Source organism: Chiroxiphia lanceolata, chromosome 30 (genome assembly GCF_009829145.1).
Source record: "Chiroxiphia lanceolata isolate bChiLan1 chromosome 30, bChiLan1.pri, whole genome shotgun sequence".
Taxonomy (NCBI): Eukaryota; Metazoa; Chordata; class Aves; order Passeriformes; family Pipridae; genus Chiroxiphia; species Chiroxiphia lanceolata.
The window spans coordinates 703,858-730,042 of record NC_045666.1 but is presented as its reverse complement, the minus strand read 5'-3'; the positions used below and the strand labels follow the sequence as shown (position 1 = coordinate 730,042).

Genomic DNA, 26,185 nt, shown 5'->3' with positions numbered 1-26,185 from the left:
CCATGTCCCCCCATATTCCCCCGTGTTCCCTCCCTGTCCCCCCGTGTCCCCCATGTCCCCACATATTCCCCCATGTCCCCCCCCATGTTCCCCCCGTGTCCCCTCGTGTCCCCCATGTTCCCCCCGTGTCCCACGTCCCCCCATGTTCCCCCATATCCCCCCCCATGTCCCCCATGTTCCCCCCGTGTCCCCCATGTCCGCCATGTCCCACTACGTCCCCCCATGTCCCCCCCGTGTCCGCTCGGTGCCCCCCACCTCCCCCATGTTCCCCCCGTGTCCCCACCGTGTCCTCCCATGTTCCCCCGTGTCCCCCCCCATGTCCCCCCCTGTCCCCCCATGTCCCCCATGTTCCCCCATGTCCCCCATGTTCCCCCCGTGTCCCCCAATGTCACTCATGTCCCCCCCATGTCACTCGTGGCTCCCCCGTGTCCCCTCTGTGTCCCCTCCGTGTCCCCCCGTGTCCCCCATGCCCCCCCATGTCCTTCCGACGTCCCCCACGTCCCCCATGTCCCCCCGTGTCCCCCAGTGTCACTCATGTCCCCCCATGTCCCCCCCCGTCCCTCATGTCCCCCCGTGCCCCCCAGTGTCACTCATGTCCCCCCCAGTGTCACTCATGTCCCCCCCAGTGTCACTCGTGGCTCCCCCGTGTCCCCCCAGCCCCGCCCTCGGTCCGCCCACCCGCCAGGGGGCGCGCTGCGTCGGGGCGGAGTCGAGGGCGTGTCCCTGTTTGTGTGGGCGTGTCCCAGTCCCGATGGGCGTGTCCCTGTTTGGGTGGGCGTGCCCTGGTCCCGGTGGGCGTGTCCTTGTCCCTGTTCCCTGTCCCGGTTCCCTCTCCCGGTCCCGGGGGGCGGTTCCCTGTCCCGGTACCCGAGGTGGGACACACACGGCGGCCATGGCGCTGGGCGGGGCCGTGCCCGCTCCCGGTGCCCGCTCCCGGTGCCCCGGGAGCCGTTCCCTCGGTTCCTTGTCCCGGTTCCCTGTGCCGGTGCCATGGGCGGTCCCGCGGGTGTGTCCCTGTCCCAGTGGGCGGTCCCGGGGGTGTTTCCCCGTTCCGGTGGGCGGTGCCGGGGGTGTGTCCCTGTCCCAGTGGGCGGTACCAGGGGTGTGTCCCTGCCACGGTGGGGAGTGCCCGGTGCCATGGGCGGTACCGAGGGTGTGTCCTGGTGCCATGGGCGGTCCCGGGGGTGTGTCCCTGTGCCATGGGCGGTACCGGGGGTGTGTCCCTGTGCCATGGGCGGTACCGGGGGTGTGTCCCTGTGCCATGGGTGGTCCCGGGGGTGTGTCCCTGCCCCGGTGGGCGGTACCGGGGGTGTGTCCCTGTGCCATGGGCGGTACCGGGGGCGTGTCCCTGTCCCGGTGGGCGGTCCCGAGGGTGTGTCCCTGTGCCATGGGCGGTACCGGGGGCGGTTCCCCGTCCCGGTGGGCAGTACCGGGGGTGTGTCGCGGTGCCTGTGCCGGTGCCAGCCGTCGGCCATGGCGCTGAGCGCGGCCCTGGCGCTCCGTGTCGCCTACGCGGCGTTCGGGACCCTGAGCGGGCTCTCGGTGTTCTGCGTCTGGAGCGTCGTGCCCGCCCTGCGCCAGCCGAGCACCGCCGCCGCGGGGGGACTGGCGGGTACGGACGGGGGGCGACGGGCGGGGGGGGGGATACCCTGCCAGGGGCTGGGGGGGGGGTCAGCGGGGCTGGGGAGACCATGCCCCAGGGCTGGGGGGGTCAGTGGGGCTGGGACACCCTGCTCCAGGGGCTGGGGGGGTCAGTGGGGCTGGGGAGGGTCAGTGGGGCTGGGAGACCACTGCTAGGGGCTGGGTGGGGGGGTCAGTGGGGCTGGGACACCCTTGCCAGGGGCTGGGGGGGGTCAGTGGGGCCGGGGAGACCCTGCCAGGGGCTGGGGGGGTCAGTGGGGCTGGGGAGACCATGCCCCAGGGCTGGGGGGGACAATGGGGCTGGGGACACCCTGCCAGGGGCTGGGGGGGGGGTCAGTGGGGCTGGGACACCCTGCCCCAGAGCTGGGGAAACCCTTCCCCAGGGCTGAGGAGGCTCAGGGGGAGTTGGGGGGTCACTGGGGCTGGGGAGACCCTGCCCCAGGGTTGGGAGGACTCACTGGGGCTGGGGGGGGGTCAGTGGGGCTGGGGGGGATGTGTCATTGAGGCTGGGGAGACCCTGCCCCAGGGCTGAGGGGGTCAGTGGGACTTGGAGACCCTGCCCCAGGGCTGGGAGGACTCACTGGGGCTGCGGGGGGTCAGTAGGGCTGGGGGGGATGTGTCATTGAGGCTGGGGAGACCCTTCCCCAGGGTTGGGGGTGTCAGTGGGGCTGTTACACCCTGCCCCAGGGCTTGGGGGGGTCATTGGGGCTGAGAGACCCTGTCTCAGGACTGGGGGGGACCTGGGAGACCCTACCCCAGGGCTGGGGAGACCCTTCCCTAAGGCTGGGGGGGGTCAGTGGGGCTGGGACACCCTTCCCCAGGGCTGGGGGGGTCACTGGGGCTGGGACACCCTTCCCCAGGGCTGGGGGGGCTCAGAGGCTTAGGGGGGTCACTGGGGCTGAGGAGACCTTGCCCCAGGGCTGGGGGGGGGTCATTTGGGGCTGGGACACCCTGCCCCAGGGCTGGGGGGGCTCAGAGGCTTAGGGGGGTCACTGGGGCTGAGGAGACCTTGCCCCAGGGCTGGGGGGGGGTCATTTGGGGCTGGGACACCCTGCCCCAGGGCTGTGGGATCAGGAAGGTTGGGATCAAGGAGGCTGGGATCAGGGAGGCTGGGATCAGCCTGCTGGGTTAGGGTTAGGGTCAGGCTGGGATTAGGATCAGGCTGCTGGGATCAGGAAGGTTGGGATCAGGAAGGTTGGGATCAGGCTGCTGGGTTAGGGTTAGAGTTAGGGTCAGGCTGGGATCAGGCTCAGGCTCCTCCTCACAGAAACCCTCCCTGTTTTTGTGTTTATTTGGGTGTTTCTTTGGCCCCCGTTGCCCATTCATTGTCCCTCCCTGGGATCTCTCAGTTTATTGTCCCTCCCTGGGATCTCTCCAGTTTATTGTCCCTCCCTGGGATCTCTCAGTTTATTGTCCCTCCCTGGGATCTCTCCCATTTATTGTCCCTCCCTGGGATCTCTCAGTTTATTGTCCCTCCCTGGGATCTCTCAGTTTATTGTCCCTCCCTGGGATCTCTCAGTTTATTGTCCCTCCCTGGGATCTCTCAGTTCATTGTCCCTCCCTGGGATCTCTCCCATTTATTGTCCCTCCCTGGGATCTCTCCCATTTATTGTCCCTCCCTGGGATCTCTCCCATTTATTGTCCCTCCCTGGGATCTCTCCCATTTATTGTTCCTCCCTGGGATCTCTCAGTTTATTGTCCCTCCCTGGGATCTCTCAGTTTATTGTCCCTCCCTGGGATCTCTCCCACGTGGGGCTGAGCTCATTCCCACCTGCTTTTCCCGGGATAAAAGATCCCTCAGGGCCGAGCAGGGGGTGGGGAAAACCTTTTATTCACCGAGGTTTTCCTTGTGATGTTTGGACAGAGGGGAAAGTTTCGTTTCCCTTCGGCTCAAAGCCCCCAAAACATCCCAAACCTGATCCAAATATTTGCCTTGGAGCGGGTTTGTTTTTCCAGGCCGAGCTCGGGGCCTTCCAAGGATTTATTTCAACTCATTCCAAGTGTTCTGGGAGGGGTTTTGTGTTTTAAATAGGGATTAATCTCGTCCAAATACCCGTGAGCTCAGCTTTGCAAAGCCCAGCCCTGGCCTGGACGGGCCCATTTCCTTTTCCTGGAGCTTTGGGATCCTTTTAAATGTTTGATTTTAGAGGGAATTTCCCCCCTTGGAAATCCTGTGCTTGTGTCTTGCCCAGCAGCTCCTTCCTCCAGGCTCATCCCAGCCCTGGAGCCAGGGGGTAAATCCAGGCAGATCCATGGTTTTTTGGGGGGGGGAGTTGGGAGGGTTTGGGGTTATTTTAATCTCGGGTGTAACTGGAGCTGCCAAACTCGGCTGCTGGGCCGGGCTTTGCTGCTTGGACAAGGACAAAGAGCTGCCAGGAAGGAAAAGGAGATTTGGGGGGAGGTCTGGGAGCGTTTTTGGAGGGGGAGATTTTTCACCTGAGGTGAAAAACTGAAGGTGCTGCAGTTCCTCATCCCAGCCCTTAAACAGGACGTGACTTTTGTTTCCTTTTCCGGTTCAAACTCTTCCGAAACCTGACTTTTTTGTTTTTCTGAAGCTCTGCCAGCTGAGGGTTGGGCTGGAGGACTTGGACTGGAACAGGTTGGACTGGAAAGGTTGGGTTGGATAATTTGGGTTGGACAGGTTGGGTTGGGACAGGTTGGACTGGAAAGGTTGGGTTGGATAATTTGGACTGGCACAGGTTGGACTGGGACAGGTTGGATTTGCGCAGGTTGAGTTGAATAACTTGGACTGGCACAGGTAGGACTGGCACAGGTTGGGTTGGATAATTTGGATTGGGACAGGCTGGATTGGGACAGGTTGGACTGGCACAGGTTGGGTTGGATAATTTGGACTGGCACAGGTTGGACTGGCACAGGTTGGGTTGAATAATTTGGACTGGCACAGGTTGGACTGGCACAGGTTGGACTGGGACAGATCAGGTTGGATAATTTGGATTGGCACAGGTTGGACTGGGACAGGTTGGATTTGCACAGGTTGAGTTGAATAACTTGGACTGGCACAGGTAGGACTGGCACAGGTTGGGTTGGATAATTTGGATTGGGACAGGCTGGATTGGGACAGGTTGGACTGGCACAGGTTGGGTTGGATAATTTGGACTGGCACAGGTTGGACTGGCACAGGTTGGGTTGGATAATTTGGATTGGGACAGGTAGGAATGGCACAGGTTGGGTTGGATAATTTGGATTAGACAGGTTGGACTGGCACAGGTTGGACTGGGACAGATCAGGTTGGATAATTTGGACTGGCACAGGCTGGATTGGGACAGGTTGGACTGGGACAGGTTGGACTGGCTCAGGTTGAGTTGAATAACTTGGACTGACACAGGTAGGGCTGGCGCAGGTTGGGTTGGATAATTTGGATTGGGACAGGCTGGACTGGGACAGGTTGGACTGGCACAGGTCGGGTTGGATAATTTGGACTGGCCCAGGTAGGCCTGGCACTGGTTGGGTTGGATAATTTGGACTGGCCCAGGTAGGCCTGGCACAGTCGGTGCCAACATTCTCCAGCCCCTCTGGGCAGGATTTCCCTCCTTGAGCTGCTTTTGTGCCACTCGAGGTTCAAAGCCGAGCCCGGTGCCCGTTCCCGGGAGCAGGAGACACCCCTGGGAGAACGGGAAGGGAGGGACACCCTCCCCTCCCCTCCCCTCCCCTCCCCTCCCTGGGCTGGGGGCTGAGCTGCCCTCGGGGACCTTTGGGTGGGACCTTTGGGATCAAGGACCTTTGGGTGGGACCCACCCAGAGCTGCCCCCAGGGACCTTTGGGTGGGACCTTTGGGACCCAGGACCTTTGGGTGGGACCTTTGGGATCAAGGACCTTTGGGTGGGACCCACCCAGAGCTGCCCCCAGGGACCTTTGGGTGGGTCCTGCCCAGGTCCCAAGGGTCTCACAGGGCCCTTTGTGCTGAGTCACGGGGGGGCAGCGAGATTTTGGGATGTTGGGAAGGGAGGGACACCCTCCTTGTTCCCTCCTCTCCCCTCCCCATGCTGGGGGCTGAGCTGCCCCCAGGACCTTTGAGTGGGACCCAGAGCTGCCCTCGGGGACCTTTGGGTGGGACCTTTGGGACCCAGGACCTTTGGGTGGGACCTGCCCAGGTCCCGAGGGTCTCCCGAGGCCCTTTGTGCTGAGTCACGGCTGAGGAGTGAGATTTTGGGATGCTGGGAAGGGAAGGACACCCTTCCCCCTCCCCTCCCCTCCTCAGGGTGGTGACTGAGCTGTCCCCAGGGACCCTTGGGTGGGACCCACACACAGCTGCCCCCAGAGACCTTTGAGTGGGACCTTTGGGACCGAGGACCTTTGGCCCAGGTCCTGAGGGTGTCCCGAGGGTCTCCCAGGGCCCTTTGTGCTGAGGCAGCGAGATTTTGGGATGTTGGGAAGGGAGGGACACCCTTCCTCCTCCCCTCTCTGTGCTGGGGGCTGAGGTGCCTCCAGGGACCTTTGGGTGGGACCTTTGGGACCGAGGACCTTTGAGTGGGACCTGCCCCAGTCTTGAGGGTCTCCTGAGGCCCTTTGTGCTGAGTCACAGGGGGGCAGCGAGATTTTGGGATGTTGGGAAGGGAGGGACACCCTTCCCCCTCCCCTCTCTGTGCGGGGGGCTGAGCTGCCCCCAGGGACCTTTGGGTGGGACCTTTGGGACCGAGGACCTTTGGCCTCAGTCCTGAGGGTCTCCCAGGGCCCTTTGTGCTGAGTCAGCGAGATTTTGGGATGTTGGGAAGGGAAGGACACCCTCCCCCCTCCCCTCCCCGGGGTGGTGGCTGAGCTGCCCCCAGGGACCTTTGGGTGGGACCTTTGGGACCCAGGACCTTTGAGTGGGACCCAGAGCTGCCCCCAGGACCTTTGGGTGGGACCTTTGGGACCCAGGACCTTTGGCCCAGGGGTCCCCGAGGCCCTTTGTGCTGAGCCAGCGGGATTTTGGGAGGTTTTGGGATGTTTTGGCTCCCCGGGAGCGCCGGGTCAGGGCTCAGGGGTCACGAGGGACCCACGTGCTCCTCCCTGGAGCAGCAGCAGCACTTTTGGGGTGGGAACACCCAAAAACCGTGACTCAGCAGCTCTGATCAATCCTGCTGAGTCATCCGAGGCAGCTCGGGGGGGGGGGTTCGCTGGGGGGGAAGCTCCGAGTTCCCCAATTTTTGGAGAACCTGCGGGTTGGGATCGCTCCGGGAGGAAGCAGAGGAGGGGGGGGAGAGGAAGGGGAGGTTTGGGAGCGTTGACACTGCAGTTCTGCTCCTCCTGCGGCTCCCAAAAGTCTGTTTGGGATCAGCCCTGGGGCTGAGATCAGCTCAGGAACCCCGGGATGGGAATCTGGAGTGTCCCAAATCAGGGAATGCGGTTGAGGGGGGTGAGGAAGGGGAGGTTTGGGAGCGTTGATGCTGCAGTTCTGCTCCTCCTGTGGCTCCCGAAAGTCTGTTTGGGATCAGCCCTGGAGCCTCAGGGATGGAGATCAGCTCAGGAACCCAGTTTCTCCCAGTTTCTTCCAGTTGCTCCCAGTTGCTCCCAGCCGTTCCCAGATGCCCAGGGGTGGGTGTGCTGTGTGTGCCCACCCCTGAGTCCTGCTGAATCCCAGTTGCTCCCAGCTGCTCCCAGTTGCTCCCAGTTTCTCCCAGCCACTCTCAGTTGCTCCCAGTTGCTCCCAGCTTCTCCCAGTTGCTCCCAGTTTCTCCCAGTTGCTCCCAGCTTCTCCCAGCTGTTCCCAGTTGCTCCCAGGTGCCCGGAGGTGGGTGTGCTGTGTATGCCCACCCCTGGGTCCCAGTTGCTCCCAGCTGCTCCCAGATGCCCGGGGGTGGGTGTGCTGTGTGTGCCCACCTCTGGGTCCCACTGAATCCCAGTTTCTCCCAGTTTCTCCCAGCTTCTCCCAGCTGCTCCCAGCTGCTCCCAGTTGCTCCCAGTTTCTCCCAGTTTCTCCCAGCTTCTCCCAGTTTCTCCCAGCTTCTCCCAGTTTCTCCCAGCTTCTCCCAGCTTCTCCCAGCTTCTCCCAGTTTCTCCCAGCTTCTCCCGGTTGCTCCCGGTTGCTCCCGGTTGCTCCCGGTTGCTCCCAGTTGCTCCCAGTTTCTCCCAGTTTCTCCCAGTTGTTCCCAGCTGCTCCCAGATGCCCGGGGGTGGATGTGCTGTGTGTGCCCACCCCTGGGTCCCGCTGAATCCCAGTTGCTCCCAATTGCTCCCAGCTTCTCCCAGCTTCTCCCAGCTGCTCCCAGTTTCTCCCAGCTTCTCCCAGCTTCTCCCAGTTTCTCCCAGTTTCTCCCAGTTGCTCCCAGTTGCTCCCAGTTGCTCCCAGCTGCTCCCAGTTTCTCCCAGTTGCTCCCAGCCGTTCCCGGGTGCCCAGGGGTGGGTGTGCTGTGTGTGCCCACCCCTGGGTCCCACTGAATCCCAGTTTCTCCCAGTCTCTCCCAGTTGCTCCCAGCCGTTCCCAGATGCCCAGGGGTGGATGTGCTTTGTGTGCCCACCTCTGGGTCCCGCTGAATCCCAGTTTCTCCCAGCTGCTCCCAGCCGTTCCCAGATGCCCAGGGGTGGGTGTGCTGTGTGTGCCCACCCCTGGGTCCCACTGAATCCCAGCTGCTCCCAGCTGCTCCCAGTTTCTCCCAGTTGCTCCCAGCTGCTCCCAGTCTCTCCCAGTTGCTCCCAGCCGTTCCCGGGTGCCCGGGGGTGGGTGTGCTGTGTGTGCCCACCCCTGGGTCCCACTGAATCCCAGTTTCTCCCAGTCTCTCCCAGTTGCTCCCAGCCGTTCCCGGGTGCCCGGGGGTGGGTGTGCCGGCCGTGCCCCCCCCCGGGTGCCCCCCTGACCCGTCGCTCTGCCCCGGGCAGGTGTCCTGGCGCTCTGGGCCCTCCTGACCCATGTGATGTATGTGCAGGATTACTGGAGGACCTGGTTAAAGGGCCTCAGGTTCTTCCTCGGCGTCGGGATCTTCTTCTGCGCCCTCTCCCTGCTGGGATTCTGTGCCTTCCTCGCCCTGGCCATCACCCAGCGCCAGGGTGGGCACGGGGGGCACTGGGAGGGGGCACTGGGGGCACTGGGAGAGGGCACTGGGGGCACTGGGATGGTGCACTGAGGGCACTGGGGACACTGGGAGGGGGTACTGGGGGCACTGGGGGCACTGGGAGAGGGCACTGGGGGTGCTGGGAGAGGGCACTGGGAGAGGGCACTGGGGGCACTGGGAGAGGGCACTGGGGGCGCTGGGAGAGGGCACTGGGGGCGCTGGGGGCGCTGGGATGGTGCACTGAGGGCACTGGGGGCACTGGGAGGGGGCATTGGGGGCACTGGGGGCACTGGGAGGGGGCACTGGGGGCACTGGGACAGGGCACTGGGAGGGGGCACTGGGGGCACTGGGACAGGGCACTGGGACGGGGCGCTGGGGGCACTGGAAGGGGGCACTGAGGGCACTGGGAGGGGGTGCTGGGGGCACTGGGAGGGGGCACTGGGAGCACTGGGGGCGCTGGGATGGGGCACTGGGGGCACTGGGAGCACTGGGGCAGGGCACTGGGGGCACTGGGACGGGGCACTGGGGGCACTGGAGGCACTGGGAGGGGTGCTGAGGGCACTGGAATGGGGCACTGGGGCACTGGGAGGGGGCACTGGGGGCGCTGGGGGATGGGGCACTGGGGCACTGGGAGGGGGCACTGGGGGCACTGGGAGGGGGCGCTGAGAGCACTGGGGGCACTGCCACGGGGCATTAGGGGCGCTGGGGGCACTGGGGGCGCTGGGATGGGGCACTGGGAGCACTGGGATGGGGCACTGGGGGCACTGGGGGCACTGGGAGCACTGGGACAGGGCACGGGGGGCACTGGGAAGGGGGCACTGGGGGCACTGGGATGGGGCGCTGGGGGCACTGGGATGGGGCACTGGGGGCACTGGTGGCACTGGGAGCACTGGGAGGGGGCACTGGGGGCACTGGGACAGGGCACTGGGGACACTGGGAAGGGGGCACTGGGAGAGGGCACTGGGGGCACTGGGATGGGGCACTGAGGGCACTGGGGGCGCGGGGAGGGGGCACTGGGGACACTGGGGGCACTGGGATGGTGCACTGGGGGCACTGGGATGGAGTGCTGGGCGCACTGGAAGGGGGCACTGGGGGCACTGGGAGGGAGTGCTGGGGGCACTGGAGCCACTGGGAGGGGGCACTGAGGGCACTGGGGGTGGGTTTGAGGGGCCTGGGGGGGGGTTCAGACCCCTCGGGTGGGGGGGGGGGGTCTGGGAATGAGGGATAAAGAGGATTTGAAAACCCTCAGGGACTGGGAATGAGGGAGAAATGGGATTTTAAAACCCCCAGGAGCTGGGAAACTGAGGGGAAAATGGGATTTTAAGACTCTGAGGAGCCGGGAACGAGGGATAAATGGGATTTTAAGGCTCCGAAGAGCCGGGAAACCGAGGGGAAAATGGGATTTTAAGACTCTGAGGAGCCGGGAACGAGGGGTAAATGGGATTTTAAGGCTCCGAAGAGCCGGGAAACTGAGGGGAAAATGGGATTTTAAGATTCTGAGGAGCCGGGAACGAGGGGTAAATGGGATTTTAAGGCTCCAAAGAGCCGGGAAACCGAGGGGGAAATGGGATTTTAAGACTCTGAGGAGCCGGGAACGAGGGATAAATGGGATTTTAAGGCTCCGAAGAGCCGGGAAACCGAGGGGGAAATGACATTTTAAGACTCTGAGGAGCCGGGAACGAGGGAAAAGCGGGATTTTCAGGCCGTGCCTGTTTTTTTTCCCTGTCCCTGGCAGCGCTGAGTGACCCCCGCAGTTATTACCTGTCCGCCGTGTGGAGCTTCATGGCCCTGAAATGGGCGCTCCTGCTCAGCCTCTACTCGCGCCGCTACCGCGCCGAGTTCGCCGACATCAGCATCCTGAGCGACTTCTGAGCCCTCCCCCCCCGGCCCCAAATCCCGGGAATTCCGCCCCAGATCCCGGGAATCGGGCGGCGGGGAGCCGCGGGAAGGGGGGATGGGAAGGGGGCCGCACGGGGCTGGTCCTGGGGGGGGGTTGGAGGGAGGAGGAGGAGGAGGGAGGGGAAGGGTTGGGGGGCTCCTCGTCCTCACCCCAGGGGTCTCGGGGGGGGTTTTTTGGGGGGTTGGAGCCTCTCCCAGTCCCAAAATCTTCGCCAGGGGGGTGTCCCAGGGATAAAGGAGGAAGGGAGTGAGGCTGGGAATGGCCAGGACCTGCAGCTCCAGGGGTTTTCCCTTCCCAAAATTCATCCCCAGGATCTGCATCTCCAGGGGTTTTCCCTTCCCAAAAACCATCTCCAGGATCTGCATCTCCAGGGGTTTTCCCTTCCCAAAAACCATCCCCAGGATCTGCATCTCCAGGGGTTTTCCTTTCCCAAAAAATATCTCCAGGATCTGCATCTCCAGGGGTTTCCCTTCCCACACAAGGTCCCAGGATCTGTATCTCCAGGAGTTTTCCCTTCCCAAAAAACATCCCCAGGATCTGCATCTCCAGGGGTTTTCCCTTCCCAAACAAAGTCCCAGGATCTGCATCTCCAGGGGTTTTTCCTTCCCAAAAAACATCCCCAGGATCTGCATCTCCAGGGGTTTTTCCTTCCCACACAAGTTCCCAAGGACCTCCCAGACAGGTTTTGCATCCCCAGGGGTTCCTCTTCCCACAAAAATTCCCAGGATCTGCCTCTCCAGGGGTTTCCCTTCCCACACAAGATCCCAGGTCCTGCATCTCCAGGGGTTCCTTTTCCCACACAAAATCCCAGGATCTGCATCTCTAGGGGTTTCTTTTCCCACACAAGGTCCCAAGGACCTCCCAGACAGGTCCTGGATCTCCTGGATTTTCCCTTCCCACATAAAGTCCCAGGACTTCCCAGACAGGTCCTGGATCTCCAGGGGTTTCTTTTCCCACAAAAAGTCCCAGGACCTGCGTCTCCAGGGGTTCCTCTTCCCACACAGAATCTCAGGACCTACCTTTCCGGGGATTTCTTTTCCCACACAAGGTCCTCAGGACTTCCCAACCAAGTCCTGGATCTCCTGGATTTTCCCTTCCCACATAAACTCCACAGGATCTGCATCTTCAGGGGTTTCTTTTCCCACACAAAATCCCAGGATCTGCATCTCCCGGGGTTTTCCCAGGACCTGCCACCCAGACAGGGGTGGGATCAGGATGCAGAATCCCACCCCCGCCACCTGGATTGGGATGCAGAATTCCAGGTTTAAAGCGGATTCTCCTGTTAATTTTGTTCCCCTCTTGGCCCTGTTTGACATCCAGGGACAAACCCCGTCCCTCCCCCCTGGATCGGGGTGGGATTGGGATGCAGAATCCCACCCCTGCCCCCTGGACTGGGATGCAGAATTCCCTTTGAAGTGGCTTTTCCTGGCTCCTCCCCTCCGATCCCGGTGTTTTATCCCTGGAATTTCTCCTCCTCAGCTTCTGTGTGTGTGTAAATAGCGACTCCCGTTTTTACCCGGGAAGGTTTGGGATGGGATGGGATGAAGGGGGGGGGGGTTATCCCGGAATTCCATGTGCCAAACCCTGCCCGGAGCACAAATACACCCGTACAGCCCCAACCGCCTCCGGTGCTTTTCCCTGGGAAATCCCGGAATGCCGAGGGAATCCCGAGGTTCTCCCTCCCTCGGGATAACCTTGGGAAGGAGGGAGGGGAGGGGGGGAGGGAATTCCAGCGGATATTTGGGGGTTTTGGGAGGATTTGAGGGTCTCTCCCACATCCAGGGGGGTGTCACGTGGTGCTTTTCCTGTCAGGAATCCCTTGGGATTTCGGGATTTCAGCCCACGGAGGGGGGAGGGAGAGGGGGGGGTTGATGCATTCCCAAATTGGGACACCCCGAAATTGGGACACCCCAAAAACTGGGAAACCCTGGAACTGGGACCAGCCTGGAGCCGGGAAAGGGGAGTCCTGGGTCGTTTGTGGGCCCCCGGGAGTGGCTCAATCCCCTTTTCCCTAAACCCTGGGAGTCATTCCCGGCCTTTGCAGCCTTTCCTTCCCCTCCATCCCGGCGGTCTGGAGCTGATCCATCATCCCAGGAAAGCCCAGCAGCTGGAGAGGAGCCCATCCCTGCTCCCCCCTCTCCCCCTTTTCCGTGGAGATCAAAAGGGTTTTAATGGGAACGGAATTTCCTTCTCCAAAATGAGGAAAATCGGGGGATGGAGCCTCTGCCCCGCCCAGCCCCCAGCCCAGTTCCAGCTCAGCCCCCAGCCCAGTTCTACCCTGATCCCCAGCCCAGTTCCACCCTGTCCCTATCCCAGTTCTACCCTGATCCCCAGCCCAGTTCCACCCTGTCCCTATCCCAGTTCCACCCTGTCCCTATCCCAGTTCCACCCTGTCCCCAGCCCAGTTCCAGCCTGTCCCCATCCCAGTTCCAGCCTGTCCCCATCCCAGTTCCAGCCTGTCCCCATCCCAGTTCCACCCTGTCCCTATCCCAGTTCCAGCCTGTCCCCATCCCAGTTCCACCCTGTCCCTATCCCAGTTCCAGCCTGTCCCCATCCCAGTTCCACCCTGTCCCTATCCCAGTTCCACCCTGTCCCTATCCCAGTTCCACCCTGTCCCCATCCCAGTTCCACCCTGTCCCTATCCCAGTTCCAGCCTGTCCCTATCCCAGTTCCACCCTGTCCCTATCCCAGTTCCACCCTGTCCCTATCCCAGTTCCAGCCTGTCCCTATCCCAGTTCCACCCTGTCCCCATCCCAGTTCCACCCTGTCCCTATCCCAGTTCCACCCTGTCCCTATCCCAGTTCCACCCTGTCCCTATCCCAGTTCCACCCTGTCCCTATCCCAGTTCCACCCTGTCCCTATCCCAGTTCCACCCTGTCCCTATCCCAGTTCCAGCCTGTCCCCATCCCAGTTCCAGCCTGTCCCTATCCCAGTTCCACCCTGTCCCTATCCCAGTTCCAGCCTGTCCCTATCCCAGTTCCAACCTGTCCCCATCCCAGTTCCACCCTGTCCCTATCCCAGTTCCATCCTGTTCCCCATCCCAGTTCCAGCCTGTTCCCCATCCCAGTTCCAACCCATTCCCCATCCCAGTTCTACCCTGATCCCCATCCCAGTTCCAGCCCAGCCCCCATCCCCATTCCCCCATCCCAGTTCCTGCTCATACCCCATCCCAGTTCTACCCTGTCCCCATTCCAATTCCATCCCATTCCTCCAGCCCAGTTCCAGCCTGCCTCCATCCCAGTTCCGGTCCATCCCCTATTCCAGTTCCATCCCATTTCCATCCCAATTCCATCCCATTCCCCATCCCAGTTCCACCCTGTCCCCATCGCAGTTCCAGCCCATCCCCTATCCCAATTCCATCCCAGTTCCATCCCAATTCCATCCCATTCCTATCCCAGTTCCAATCCATCCCCCATCCCAGTTCCATCCCAGTTCCAGTCCATCCCCTATTCCAATTCCATCCCAGTTCCAGTCCAGCCCAGTTCCAGTCCATCCCCCATCCCAGTTCCATCCCAGTTCCATCCCAGTTCCAGTCCCTCCCCTATTCCAGTACCATCCCATTCCCATCCCAGTTCCAGTCTATCCCAGTTCCATCCCATTCCCACCCCAGTTCCAGTCCATCCCCCATCCCATTCCCATCCCAGTTCCAGCCCCTCCTCCCTTTGTCCCCCTTTGTCCCCCCGGAGCTGTTCCAGGACCCTCCCAGATCCCTCCCGGCTCCTCCCTGTTCCCAAAGCCCCGGGAATGCTCCCTGAGCCCCGGGAATGCTCCCTCCCTGCTCCCAAAGCCCCGGGAATGCTCCCAAAGCCCCGGGAATGCTCCCCCAGCCCCGGGAATGCTCCCTCCCTGCTCCCAAAGCCCCGGGAATGCTCCCTGAGCCCCGGGAATGCTCCCTCCCTGCTCCCAAAGCCCCGGGAGTGCTCCCTGAGCCCCGGGAATGCTCCCTCCCTGCTCCCAAAGCCCCGGAAATGCTCCTTCCCCGCTCCCAAAGCCCCGGGAATGCTCCCAAAGCCCCGGGAATGCTCCCTCCCTGCTCCCAAAGCCCCGGGAATGCTCCCAAAGCCCCGGGAATGCTCCCTCCCCACTCCCAAAGCCCCGGGAATGCTCCCCCAGCCCCTGGAATGCTCCCCCATCTGCTCCCAAGTCCCTGTGGAGCGGCAGCTCCCGCCCCGGGCTCAGGAAATGGGCCCCAATCCCGACTCCGAAGCTCCGACAACTCCTTCCAGCCGCCGGGGGAGACTTTTCCTTTCATGTCCCGCCAGGATTTTCCCGGCTTTTCCTCTCCCCCCTCCCTCCCCATCCAAACCCTTTGATGCCTCCCGGGTTCCTCCCACATGTGCCGGGGGATGGGAAGCGCTGGGAGAGCACTGGGACCAACTGGAGGGGCTCCTGCAAACCATTCCCGGCCCGGAGGCTCCCGAGGGGTCCCAAAAATCGGGATATTCCCAGCCAGGAAGGACCCACCTGGAGCAGAGAACCGTGTCCTTGGTGTCGTTAACGCCGAGTTTTAATTAGCTGAGCTCGTCCCGGGATTGTCCCGGGGACATCCCGGGGCTGGGGGACATCCAAGGGTTGGGACATCCATGGAAATCACCGGGATGGGAGCGGGAGCTGCTCCCTTCTCTCGGTTTTGGGGGGTCACGTGGAGACCCGGCACGTTGGGGCTTCTGAGACCCCTTTTCCCTCCATCCCTGGGCCCAGCCCAGCTCCCAAAACCCCTTTTCCCTCCATCCCTGGGGCTCTTCCAGCTCCCAAAACCCCTTTTCCTTCCATCCCTGGGTCCAGCCCAGCTCCCAAAATCCCTTTTCCCTCCATCCCTGGGGCTCTTCCAGCTCCCAAAATCCCTTTTCCCTCCATCCCCAGCTCCAAAAACCCCTTTTCCCTCCATCCCTGGGGCTCTTCCAGCTCCCAAAATCCCTTTTCCCTCCATCTGTGGGTCCAGCCCAGCTCCAAAAACCCCTTTTCCCTTGATTCCTGGGGCTCTCCTAGCTCCCAAAATCCCTTTTCCCTCCACCCCTGGGTCCAGCCCAGCTCCCAAAATTCCTTTTCCCTCCACCCCTGGGTCTAGCCCAGCTCCCAAAATCCCTTTTCCCTCCATCCCTGGGTCCAGTCCAACCACCCCCGGCACTGCCAAGGTCACCATTAAATCATGTCCCCAAATCCCACTAAATAACATCCTCAAATCCCACTAAGTCATGTCCCCAAATCCCACTAAATAACATCCTCAAATCCCACTAAATCATGGCCCAAAATCCCACTAAATCACGTCCCCAAATCCCACTAAATCACATCCCCATATCCCACTAAACCGTGTCCCGAAATCCCACTAAATAATGGCCCAAAATCCCACTAAATTGTGTCCCCAAATCCCACTAAATCGTGTCCCCAAATCCCACTAAATTGTGTCCCCAAATCCCAGTAACCCTCCCTAAAGATCCCACTTGGGAAAGATGGATCTGAGCAGGGAGAGGGTGTGAGTGTGTGAGTGTGTGTGTGTGTGGGAAACTGGGAAGGGACAATTCCAGAGGGGCTGGGAATTCCAAACTTCCATCTGGTGGCTCCTCACCGAGCCCGAGGAACCGGGTTTGGCTTTTGGGGTTTTATTTTCCCTCCTCTTTAAGGCCCGAAACGATCCCTGACGTGTCAAACCCGACCCCCTGGGAGAGCTGGGAAAGCTCCTGAAAAACATTTGGATGAAAATTTTCCCTTCATCCCAAAAAAAAAAACCCCCAAATGGAAACGGTTTGAAGGGAAAAAAAAAAGCTGCTCCGGCCGCAAAAAAACCTCCCAAATCCGGGGATAAAAGCCCCGATTTTCTTGGGGGATGTTTTTCCTTCCTGCACTTCAAAGCTCATTGTGATTCCTCCTTTTTTTTTTTTTTTCCTTAAGGATCTCCAGCCCCCATTCCAGACCCTGCTTCCCTCGGCCAAATCCGTCCTCCTGAGGAACGGAATTCAGTTTGACTTCATTTTAAAAGGAAAATAATTATGATTTGTAAAGTTTTAATGAAGAAATGAAGCCCAGGCACAGCCCGGGCCCTTCCCTGCCCATCCCAGACTCCCATCCCAGATTCCCATCCCTGTCTATCCCAGACTCCCATCCCAGATTCCCATCCTTTCCCGTCCCAGATTCTCATCCCTGCCCATCCCAGACTCCCATCCTTGTCCATCCCAGATTCCCATCCCAGATTCCCATCCCTGTCCATCCCAGATTCCCATCCCAGATTCCCATCCTTGCCCATTCCAGACTCCCATCCCTGTCTATCCCAGACTCCCATCCCTGTCCATCCCAGATTCCCATGCTTTCCCATCCCAGATTCCCTTCCCTGTCCATCCCACATTCCCATCCCTGCCCATCCCAGATTCCCATCCCTGGCTATCCCAGACTCCCATCCTGTCCATCCCACATTCCCATCCCACATTCCCATCCCAGATTCCCATCCCTGCCCATCTCAGATTCCTATCCCTGTCTATCCCAGATTCCTACCCCTGTCTATCCCAGATTCCCATCCCTATCCATCCCAGATTCCCATCCCTGTCCATCCCAGACTCCCATCCCAGATTCCCATCCCTATCCATCCCAGACTCCCATCCCTGTCCACCCCAGATTCCCATCCCAGATTCCCATCCCTGTCCATCCCAGACTCCCATCCCAGATTCCCATCCCTGTCCATCCCAGACTCCCATCCCAGATTCCCATGCTTTCCCATCCCAGATTCCCATCCCTGTCCCCCCTTCCCTTGGATCCCGCCCCGCCCCTGGGAAGCCCCGTAGCTCCCCATCCCCCCCGGAATCCCTCTGAGGATTCCAAAAGCTCCTCCTGTGATCCCAACCAGTGGATATTTCCCTGCAGGGAAAAAAAATAACCCGGGATTTAGGAAAAAAAAAGGGCAAAAACCCGGATCTGGGAGCACCAGGAGCCCCAACCCCCCCAACCCCGGGGCTGCGGTTCCATCCCCGGACGGACCATTCCAAAGGATTCGACTCCATGACCCTTGGGGGCCCCTCCCAGCTCGGAATATCCCGTGATTCCCACCGAACCCCCCCTTTTCCCGCCATCCAGGCGGCAGCGGGAGCATCTGTTCCGGAGGGAGAGGAGGGAGAGGAGGAAATCTGGAACCCATAAAGCTCCGGAGCCGTTCCCGGTGCCGGCGCCTCTCCCGGCACATTGGCCCCCGCCTGGTCCAGCCCCCCCTGCCCGGCCTATCAGCGGGAGCCTCCCCCCCCCAAAATCCATCCCAAAAAATTCCTCTCCGAAGGAAAAGCCCAAAGGAAAAGCCAAGAGCTCCTCAGAGGGCTCGGAACTCCTTGGAGGGCTCCGAATTCCTTGGAGGGCTCAGAGCTCCTTGGAGAGCTCTGAATTCTTTGGAGGGCTCGGAACTCCTTGGAGGGCTCAGAGCTCCTCAGAGGGCTCTGATCTTGGAGAGCTCTGATCTCCTTGGAGAACTCCAAACTCCTTGGAGAACTCCAAACTCCTTGGAGAGCTCTGAATTCCTTGGAAAGATCTGAACTCCTTGGAGGGCTCAGAACTCCTTGGAGAGCTCTGATCTCCTTGGAGAACTCCAAACTCCTTGGAGAGCTCTGAACTCCTTGGAAAGATCTGAACTCCTTGGAGAGCTCTGAACTCCTTGGAGAACTCTGAACTCCTTGGAGAGCTCTGAATTCCTTGGAGATCCCAGTGAGGCTCGGGAATTATCCCCCCTTCCTCCAGGGAAGGGCGGACGCTCCGGGGCTGCACCTCCGGAGCTCCTCTTCCCACCTCCCCCTCTCCCACGAGCCCCCCGTGAGGAGATGAAGGAGGAGAACCCGGAGTCCCCCCCCGAGGGCAGCAGCGAGGAGGAAGAAGAAGAGGAGGAGGAGGAAGAAGAGGAGGAGGAGGAGGAGCGGGAGCGGATGCCCGGGAAGTGCCCTCGGAAGCGCGGGCAGGGCCGGGCGGGCGCGGAGTGGCCGCAGGGCAAGCGCAGCAAGCGCGGCCCGGCCCCGGCTCCCCCCGGGGAGGACGGGCAGGCCCAGAGGGTCCTCGCCAACGTCAGGGAGCGCCAGAGGACCCAGTCCCTCAACGACGCCTTCGCCGAGCTGAGGAAGATCATCCCCACGCTGCCCTCGGACAAGCTGAGCAAGATCCAGACGCTCAAACTCGCCGCCCGTTACATCGACTTCCTGCGCCGGGTGCTGGGGGGAGACGAGCCCGGGCCCGGGGCGGCCCCGTCCTGCACCAGCCGGGCCCGGGAGAGGCTCAGCTACGCCTTCTCCGTGTGGAGGATGGAGGGAGCCCGGGCACTGTCGGCCTCGCACTGAGCGCGGGTAGGGACGGGCAGCTCCGCCCCGACGGCACCGGGTCCTTCCCATGGGGGAAAACGCTCCAGGGGTGTGTTCCCAGATCCTTCCCATGGGGGAAAACGCTCCAGGGGTGTGTTCCCAGATCCTTCCCATGGGGGAAAAGGCTCCAGGGGTGTGTTCCCAGATCCTTCCCATGGGGGAAAATGCTCCAGGGGTGTGTTCCCAGATCCTTCCCATGGGGGAAAACGCTCCAGGGGTGTGTTCCCAGATCCTTCCAGAGGGGAAAATGCTCCAGGGGTGGGTCCTCAGATCCTTCCAGCGGGGAAAATGCTCCAGGGGTGTGTCCCCAGATCCTTCCAGCGGGGAAAATGCTCCAGGGGTGTGTTCCCAGATCCTTCCCATGGGGGAAAATGCTCCAGGGGTGGGTCCTCAGATCCTTCCAGTGGGGAAAATGCTCCAGGGGTGTGTTCCCAGCTCTTTCCCGTGGGGAAAACACTCCAGGAGTGTGTCCTGAGCTCCTTCCAGCAGGGAAAATGCTCCAGGAGTGTGTCCCCAGATCCTTCCCGTGGGGAAAACTCTCCAAGAGTGTGTCTCCAGCTCTTTCCCGCGGGGAAACTGCTCTAGGAGTGTCTCCCCAGCTCTTTCCCTCAGGGAAAACACTGCAGGGGTGCGTCCTCAGCTCCTTCCAGCAGGGAAAACGCTCCAGCGGCATGTCCCCAACTCCTTCTCATGGGGAAGATGCTCCAGGAGTGTGTCCCCAGCCCCTTTCCCGCGGGGAAAATGCTCCAGGAGTGTGTCCCCAGCTCCTTCCCATGGGGAAAACGCTCCAGGGGTGTGTTCCCAGCTCCTTCCTGTGGGGAAAACGCTCCAGGAGTGTGTCCCCAGATCCTTCCCATGGGGGAAAATGCTCCAGGAGTGTGTCCCCAGCCCCTTTCCCATGGGGAAAATGCTCCAGGGGTGTGTCCCCAGATCCTTCCCATGGGGGAAAACACTCCAGGGGTGTGTTCCCAGATCCTTCCCATGGGGGAAAATGCTCCAGGGGTGTGTTCCCAGATCCTTCCCATGGGGAAAAGGCTCCAGGGGTGTGTTCCCAGATCCTTCCCATGGGGGAAAATGCTCCAGGGGTGTGTTCCCAGCTCTTTCCCGTGGGGAAAACACTCCAGGAGTGTGTCCTCAGCTCCTTCCAGCAGGGAAAATGCTCCAGGGGTGTGTCCCCAGATCCTTCCCGTGGGGAAAACTCTCCAAGAGTGTGTCTCCAGCTCTTTCCTGCGGGGAAACTGCTCTAGAAGTGTCTCCCCAGCTCCTTCCCTCAGGGAAAACACTGCAGGGCTGTGTCCTCAGCTCCTTCCAGCAGGGAAAACACTCCAGCGGCATGTCCCCAATTCCTTCTCATGGGGAAGATGCTCCAGGAGTGTGTCCCCAGCCCCTTTCCTGCGGGGAAAATGCTCCAGGGGTGTGTCCCCAGCTCCTTCCCATGGGGAAAACGCTCCAGGGGTGTGTTCCCAGCTCCTTCCTGTGGGGAAAATGCTCCAGGAGTGTGTCCCCAGCCCCTTTCCCTCGGGGAAACTGCTCTAGAAGTGTCTCCCCAGCTCCTTCCCTCAGGGAAAATGCTCCAGGGGTGGGTCCTCAGCTCCTTCCAGCAGGGAAAACGCTCCAGGAGTGTGTCCCCAGCCCCTTTCCCATGGGGAAAATGCTCCAGGAGTGTGTCCTTAGCTCCTTCCCGTGGGGAAAACGCTCCAGCGGCATGTCCCCAGCTCCTTCCCATGGGGAAGATGCTCCAGGAGTGTGTCCCCATCTCCTTCCCATGGGGGAAAACACTCCAGGAGTGTGTCCCCATCTCCTTCCCATGGGGGAAAACACTCCAGGAGTGTGTCCCCATCTCCTTCCCACAGGGGAAAACACTCCAGGAGTGTGTCTCCAGCTCTTTCCCGCGGGGAAACTGCTCCAGAAGCCCCTCCCTAAGTCCTTCCCTGGGGGAAACTGCTCCAGTGGCCTCTCCCCGACTTGTTCTCCCAGGAAAACCACTCCAGTGTCCTCTTCCCAAGTCCTTCCCTCGGGGAAACCGCTCCAGCAGAGTTTCCCCAGCTCCTTCCCGTGGGGAAAGGGCCCCTCCTCACCCTCCCCGCCCTTGGGATTTGCTCCAAGGAGCCGCAGAGCCCCGAGGATCCACCCCTGGGATGTTGGGGGGGAGGGTTGAGCCCTAAAATCCCCTGATCCCACTCCGGCTCAGGGAGGTGATCCCACTCCAGATCAGGGAGGTGATCCCACTCCAGATCCAGGGGGTGATCCCACTCCAGATCCAGGGGGTGATCCCACTCCAGATCAGGGGGTGATCCCACTCCAGATCCAGGGGGTGATCCCACTCCAGATCAGGGAGATGATCCCACTCCAGATCCAGGGGGTGATCCCACTCCAGATCCAGGGGGTGATCCCACTCCAGATCCGGGGGGTGATCCCACTCCAGATCAGGGAGGTGATCCCACTCTGGCTCAGGGGGGTGATCCCACTCCAGGTCAGGGAGGTGATCCCACTCTGGCTCAGGGAGGTGATCCCACTCCAGATCCGGGAGGTGATCCCACTCCTGGGCTCAGGGGGGTGATCCCACTCCAGGTCAGGGAGGTGATCCCACTTCGGTTTCAGAGCGGGGCTTTAAACACCGATTTATCCTCCTGGGAGGGTTTGGAAATCAGGGAACGCCTTCCCGGACGTGCCGAGGTGTCAAAATCCCACATTCCCTGATCCTGGGGTGGCCTCCAGCCCGCCCGGTTCCCTCCTATCCCACTCCCGGAGCGCTGGAGGTGGGATGGGATCCATAATCCTGTGGGATCCGTGGCCATCCCACCCCTCAGGTGTGCCCAGCACCACCATGAGAGGGGAATAATCCTATTTTCCAGAGTTCTGGGGAGAAATAGGGAACGGCAAAACAACGTTTCGTGCAGAGCGGGAGCAGGAAGCTCCGGAGAACATTCCCAAGCCGTGGATTTTTGGGACAATTCACAGGAGAATCCCTGGATGGGATCAGGGCCTGGATCCCAACCTGATTCTGAGGGAAAAACACAGGAAAAATGGGGAAAATGGGACCAGGGGGCCCTGGGAACAAGGCAGGATCCCTGGGAATGAGGGAATTCCATGTCCACGGGGATTGATCCCCCTTGTCTCAAAGGGATTGATCCCTCCTGTCCCAGAGGGATTGATCCCCCTTGTCCCAAAGGGATTGATCCCCCTTGTCCCAGAGGGATTGATCCCTCCTGTCCCAAAGGGATTGATCCCTCCTGCCCCAAAGGGATTGATCCCTCCTGTCCCAGAGGGATTGATCCCTCCTGTCCCAGAGGGATTGATCCCTCCTATCCCAGAGGGATTGATCCCCCTTGTCCCAAAGGGATTGATCCTCCCAGAGGGATTGATCCCTCCTGTCCCAGAGGGATTGATCCCTCCTATCCCAGAGGGATTGATCCCCCTTGTCCCAGAGGGATTGATCCCCCTTGTCCCAGAGGGATCGATCCCCCTTGTCCCAAAGGGATTGATCCCTCCTGTCCCAGAGGGATCGATCCTTAGACCTGCCCCGGCTCCTGTTCCCAGTCCCCTCATTCCAGGCTGGAGTCCAGAGGCAGCTCCGGGGTCTCTCCAGCCTCACCCCCCCCTTGGAGACCCCCCCGGGCTGGAATGGGAGCCGTTTTTCCTGGGATAATCCCCGTCCTCCCCGCGGAGGGAGCAGCGAGCGCTTCCACCTCTTCCCTTCATCCCACCGCGCTCCCGAAAAAGCGGATTTTGGGGGAAAAGCTGCGATTTTTTGGACCTCCTTTAGCGCTCGGGGGCGGGGACGTTTCCCGGCGCATCCCTTGCGGCTCCAGGGAAGTCTGGGAATCCGGAGCTCGAGGGCTCAGGGATGAGCGCGGATCTTCTCCCGCTCCCTTCCCGGCCCAGGCGCCGGATTCGGGGGGATTTTGGGAAACCCAGAATGAACCAAAACCCTCAAAGCTGCCCCCGCGTCTCCCCTCAGGTTCCAGCCTCCTTGGAATCGGAGCCGGAGCCTCCCGGGAGAGAGGAAGGGAAGCGGCTCCATCCCCTCCGAACCCCGGGAATGCCGAGGGAGCCGATCCAGGCCGGGATTTCTGGCGGAAGGAGCCGGTTTGGTTTTTTTGGTTTTTTTGGGATGCACGGAAACTCTTCGGGGGGTGATTTATTTGGGACGCGCTGGGAAGAAAAAACGAGGCGAATTTTCTCCTCCGGGACCTGCGGGAGCACCGCTGCCATTCCCGATGGCATTCCCGATGGCATTCCCGATGCCATTCCCGATGGCATTCCCGATGCCATTCCCGATGGCATTCCCGATGGCATTCCCCGTGGCATTCCCGATGTCCCGACGTCCTTCCCGACTCCCCCCCCGCGAGCAGGAGGTGCCAGGATCAGGCAGCACCAGGACAATTCCTCCGGGATTCCGGGAAGGGCTGGAGCCGCCCCTGCCAAGGACCGACATCCCAAAGGACTGAGCGCGGATCCCGCTTTTTATTCCCGCTCTGAAAATCTGGGATGTCCCCATGGATTGTGCCGGGGGGTGTGGAGAGGATTTGGGGGGTCGTGACACCCTCCACTCGCTCCCACCCCGGGGACAACCTCCAACTGCACCGCTGGAATGACGGAATTCCTTGGAATTTAGGGGAAAATAAGGCTGGATGCCCCCCCAAAAATCTGGGACAACTCAGGAACTCTGGGTGGGGGGGAGCTCGGGAGATTTTGGGGGTGAGGGAGGGGTGTCCTGCCGTGTCCAGGCTGTGACCTTCCATGTCTTCACATTTTGGGGGAAAAATGTTTGGAGTCGGAGATGGAGCTGGGGATGTTCTGATCCTCCAAATCTTTGTGGTTTGGGGGGAAAAAGGGGTTTGGGGGAAGGAAAATGGAGCTGGGGATGTTCTGACCCTTCATATGTTCAGGTTTTGGGGGGGAAAAGGAGATTTGGGGGAAGAAAAATGGACTTGGGGATGTTCTGACCCTTCAAATCTTTGTGGGTTTGGGGGAAAAAGGGATTTTGGGGGAAGAAAAATGGAGCTGGGGATGTTCTGACCCTTCAAATCTTCACATTTTGGAGGGAAAAAAGCGGTTTAGAGGAAGAAAAATGGAACTGGGGATGTTCTGACCCTTCAAATCCTCAGATTTCTTTGGGGAAAAAGGGATTTTGGGGGAAGAAAACTGTAGCTGGGGATGTTCTGATCCTTCAAATCTTTGTGTTTTGGGGGAAAAAGGGGTTTGGGGGGAAGAAAAATGGAGCTGGGGATGTTCTGACCCTTCAAATCTTTGCGTTTTGGGGGAAAAGGGGTTTGGGGGGGAAGAAAAATTGAGCTGGGGATGTTCTGACCCTTCATATGTTCAGGTTTTGGGAGGAAAAAGGAGATTTGGTGGAAGAAAAAAAGACTTGGGGATGTTCTGACCCTTCAAAACTTCACATTTTGGGGGGGGAAAGGGATTTTGGGGGAAGAAAAATGGAGCTGGGGATGTTCTGACCCTTCAAATCTTCACATTTTTTGGGGAAAAAAGAGGTTTAGAGGAAGAAAAATGGAGCTGGGGATGTTCTGACCCTTCACATTCCCTCCAGGGTAGCCCAGGGAGGAATTTTCCAGGGTTCAATCCTTGTGTTTCCCAAGGAAAAGGCGCTGCCGGGAGCGACCCCCCCCCCCCTTCCCTGCACCTCCCTCAGCTCGGATTTATTGGAATCAGGCCAAAAAAAATCAGGTTTTTTTGCTTCTTATAGCGGGAAAAAAAGGGATTTTGGGGGTGGAAATCCCTGTCGGGGAGAGGCTGGAAACGGAGGAGCCAAAATAATTCCCATGGGAGAGAAAACTCCACACAATTCCACGCCGGAGAATCCAGGGAGGAGCCACAGAAAGGCTCAGGTCGCCTTTCCCCGCCCAGTTCCCGATTTTTACGGACAAACGGGAGCGGATTCGCCGCTCCGGGAGGCTCCCAAGGGATCCGAATGTGCTTCAGAAAATTAAAATTCCATTAAAAACGGGGCCGGGGGTGGTTTTGCTCGCCAGGATTTTGCAGCTGGAAAACGAAATCACCTCTAGAAATGCGAATTTTCTTTAAAACACCAGAAAATCGTGCTTTAAAAATAAACGGGAAAACACTGTTTGGGGAGCGAGGCTCTGCTTTCCAACCCTATTTTTTTTTTGTTTTGTTTTTTGGTTTTGTTTTTTTTTTTTAGAAGGTAAAATCTCATTTTTAAAAATTACTTTGAAGCGATATTCGGCGGTGTCTCGTTTTCAAAAAGTAAAAAAATCGATCCTGATATCGAGGATGGAGCAAAAATCCTTAAAAAAAAAAATGGGCAAAATTATCCTCCTGAGGGAGGGATTTGAACAGATTTGGGGGGTTTTCAATGGTCTTTGGGGTGACTGGGGGAAGAAAAATGGAGCTGGGGATGTTCTGACCCTTCAAATTCTCAGATTTTGGGGGGGAAAAAAGGGGGTTGGGGGGAAGAAAAATGGAACTGGGGATGTTCTGACCCTTCAAATCTTTGTGTTTTGGGGGAAAAAAGGGGTTGGGGGGGGAGAAAAATGGACTTGGGGATGTTCTGACTCTTCAAATCCTCAGATTTTGGGGGGAAAAAGGGGTTTGGGGGAAGGAAAATGGAGCTGGGGATGTTCTGACCCTTCAAATCTTTGTGTTTTGGGGGAAAAAAGGGGTTGGGGGGGGAGAAAAATGGACTTGGGGATGTTCTGATCCTCCAAATCTTCACATTTTGGGGGGAAAAAGGGGTTCGGGGGAAGAAAAATGGAGCTGGGGATGTTCTGACCCTTCAAATCCTCAGATTTTGGGGGGAAAAAAGGGGTTTGGGGGAAGGAAAATGGAGCTGGGGATGTTCTGACTCTTCAAATTCTGAGATTTTTGGAGGGGATAAAAGGGGTTTGGGGGAAGGAAAATGGAGCTGGGGATGTTCTGACCCTTCGAATCTTTGTGGTTTTGGGGGGAAAAAGGGGTTTGGGGGGAAGAAAAACGGACTTGGGGATGTTCTGACTCTTTGAATCTTCGTGTTTTGGGGGGGAAAGGTGTTTGGGGGGGAAGAAAACTGGAGCTGGGGATGTTCTGCCCCCCAAACTCTGTCCCTGGGGTCCCTCGTGGGGCTTTTTCCCACCCCACAACCCAACCTCCCCTCCCCTGGAGCCCAATCTGAGACACACAGATCGTTTATTTTTTCCAAAGTCCTTTTTTTTTTATTTTCTTTTTTTTTTTTTTTTTAAATTTTCCCTTTTTTTTTTTTTTTTTTTTTTTTTTTTTGGTTTCGGTGTTTTTTGGTTTTGTTTGGTTGGTTTGTTTTTTTTTTTAATATATATAAAATCTCCTCCTCCCTGCGCTGGACAAAAAAAAAAAAATCTCCT

At 59.6% G+C, this 26,185-nt stretch overlaps 3 protein-coding genes and 1 long non-coding RNA gene across 6 annotated transcripts in view; 3 read left to right on the top strand and 1 right to left on the bottom strand.

Annotated features, from left to right (window-relative positions):
• The window catches only part of PDE1B (phosphodiesterase 1B), a 12,766-nt gene extending 11,291 nt beyond the window's left edge, over positions 1-1,475 (bottom strand). Inside the window, exon 1 of the mRNA XM_032713377.1 lies at positions 1,399-1,475. Within this exon, the coding sequence (XP_032569268.1) occupies positions 1,399-1,475 (77 nt within the window). The remainder of the gene's footprint in view (positions 1-1,398) is intronic.
• Positions 1,445-10,543, top strand: SLC48A1 (solute carrier family 48 member 1). Its single transcript, XM_032713629.1, has 3 exons — positions 1,445-1,612; positions 8,458-8,625; positions 10,366-10,543. The coding sequence occupies exons 1-3, from the start codon at positions 1,474-1,476 to the stop codon at positions 10,500-10,502; spliced, it is 444 nt and encodes a 147-aa protein (XP_032569520.1). The 5' UTR covers positions 1,445-1,473; the 3' UTR covers positions 10,503-10,543.
• Positions 4,176-5,115, top strand: LOC116800070. Of its 3 annotated transcripts, XR_004361167.1 has the most exons (4): positions 4,176-4,340; positions 4,371-4,546; positions 4,636-4,958; positions 5,047-5,115. It is a non-coding gene; the product is annotated as an uncharacterized LOC116800070 (long non-coding RNA). The 3 variants fall into 3 exon arrangements; XR_004361168.1 differs by lacking the exon at positions 4,371-4,546 and having other exon boundaries at positions 4,245-4,259; positions 4,582-4,958; XR_004361169.1 differs by lacking the exon at positions 4,176-4,340 and having other exon boundaries at positions 4,467-4,478; positions 4,582-4,958.
• A 7,777-nt stretch (positions 10,544-18,320) lies between the features above and the next one.
• Positions 18,321-18,827, top strand: LOC116800062 (twist-related protein 2-like). The gene is made up of 2 exons (XM_032713627.1): positions 18,321-18,360; positions 18,394-18,827. The coding sequence occupies exons 1-2, from the start codon at positions 18,321-18,323 to the stop codon at positions 18,825-18,827; spliced, it is 474 nt and encodes a 157-aa protein (XP_032569518.1).
• Positions 18,828-26,185: the final 7,358 nt, after the last annotated feature.

Bases quoted from the DNA above. Each gene is read 5' to 3' on its own strand.
- LOC116800062 (XM_032713627.1), top strand. From the start codon at position 18,321: ATGAAGGAGGAGAACCCGGAGTCCCCCCCCGAGGGCAGCA. The intron at 18,361-18,393 runs GCGAGGAGGAAG...AGGAGGAGGAAG, and splicing joins GTCCCCCCCCGAGGGCAGCA to AAGAGGAGGAGGAGGAGGAG.
- SLC48A1 (XM_032713629.1), top strand. From the start codon at position 1,474: ATGGCGCTGAGCGCGGCCCTGGCGCTCCGTGTCGCCTACGCGGCGTTC. The intron at 1,613-8,457 runs GTACGGACGGGG...TGCCCCGGGCAG, and splicing joins CGCCGCGGGGGGACTGGCGG to GTGTCCTGGCGCTCTGGGCC. The intron at 8,626-10,365 runs GTGGGCACGGGG...TGTCCCTGGCAG, and splicing joins GGCCATCACCCAGCGCCAGG to CGCTGAGTGACCCCCGCAGT.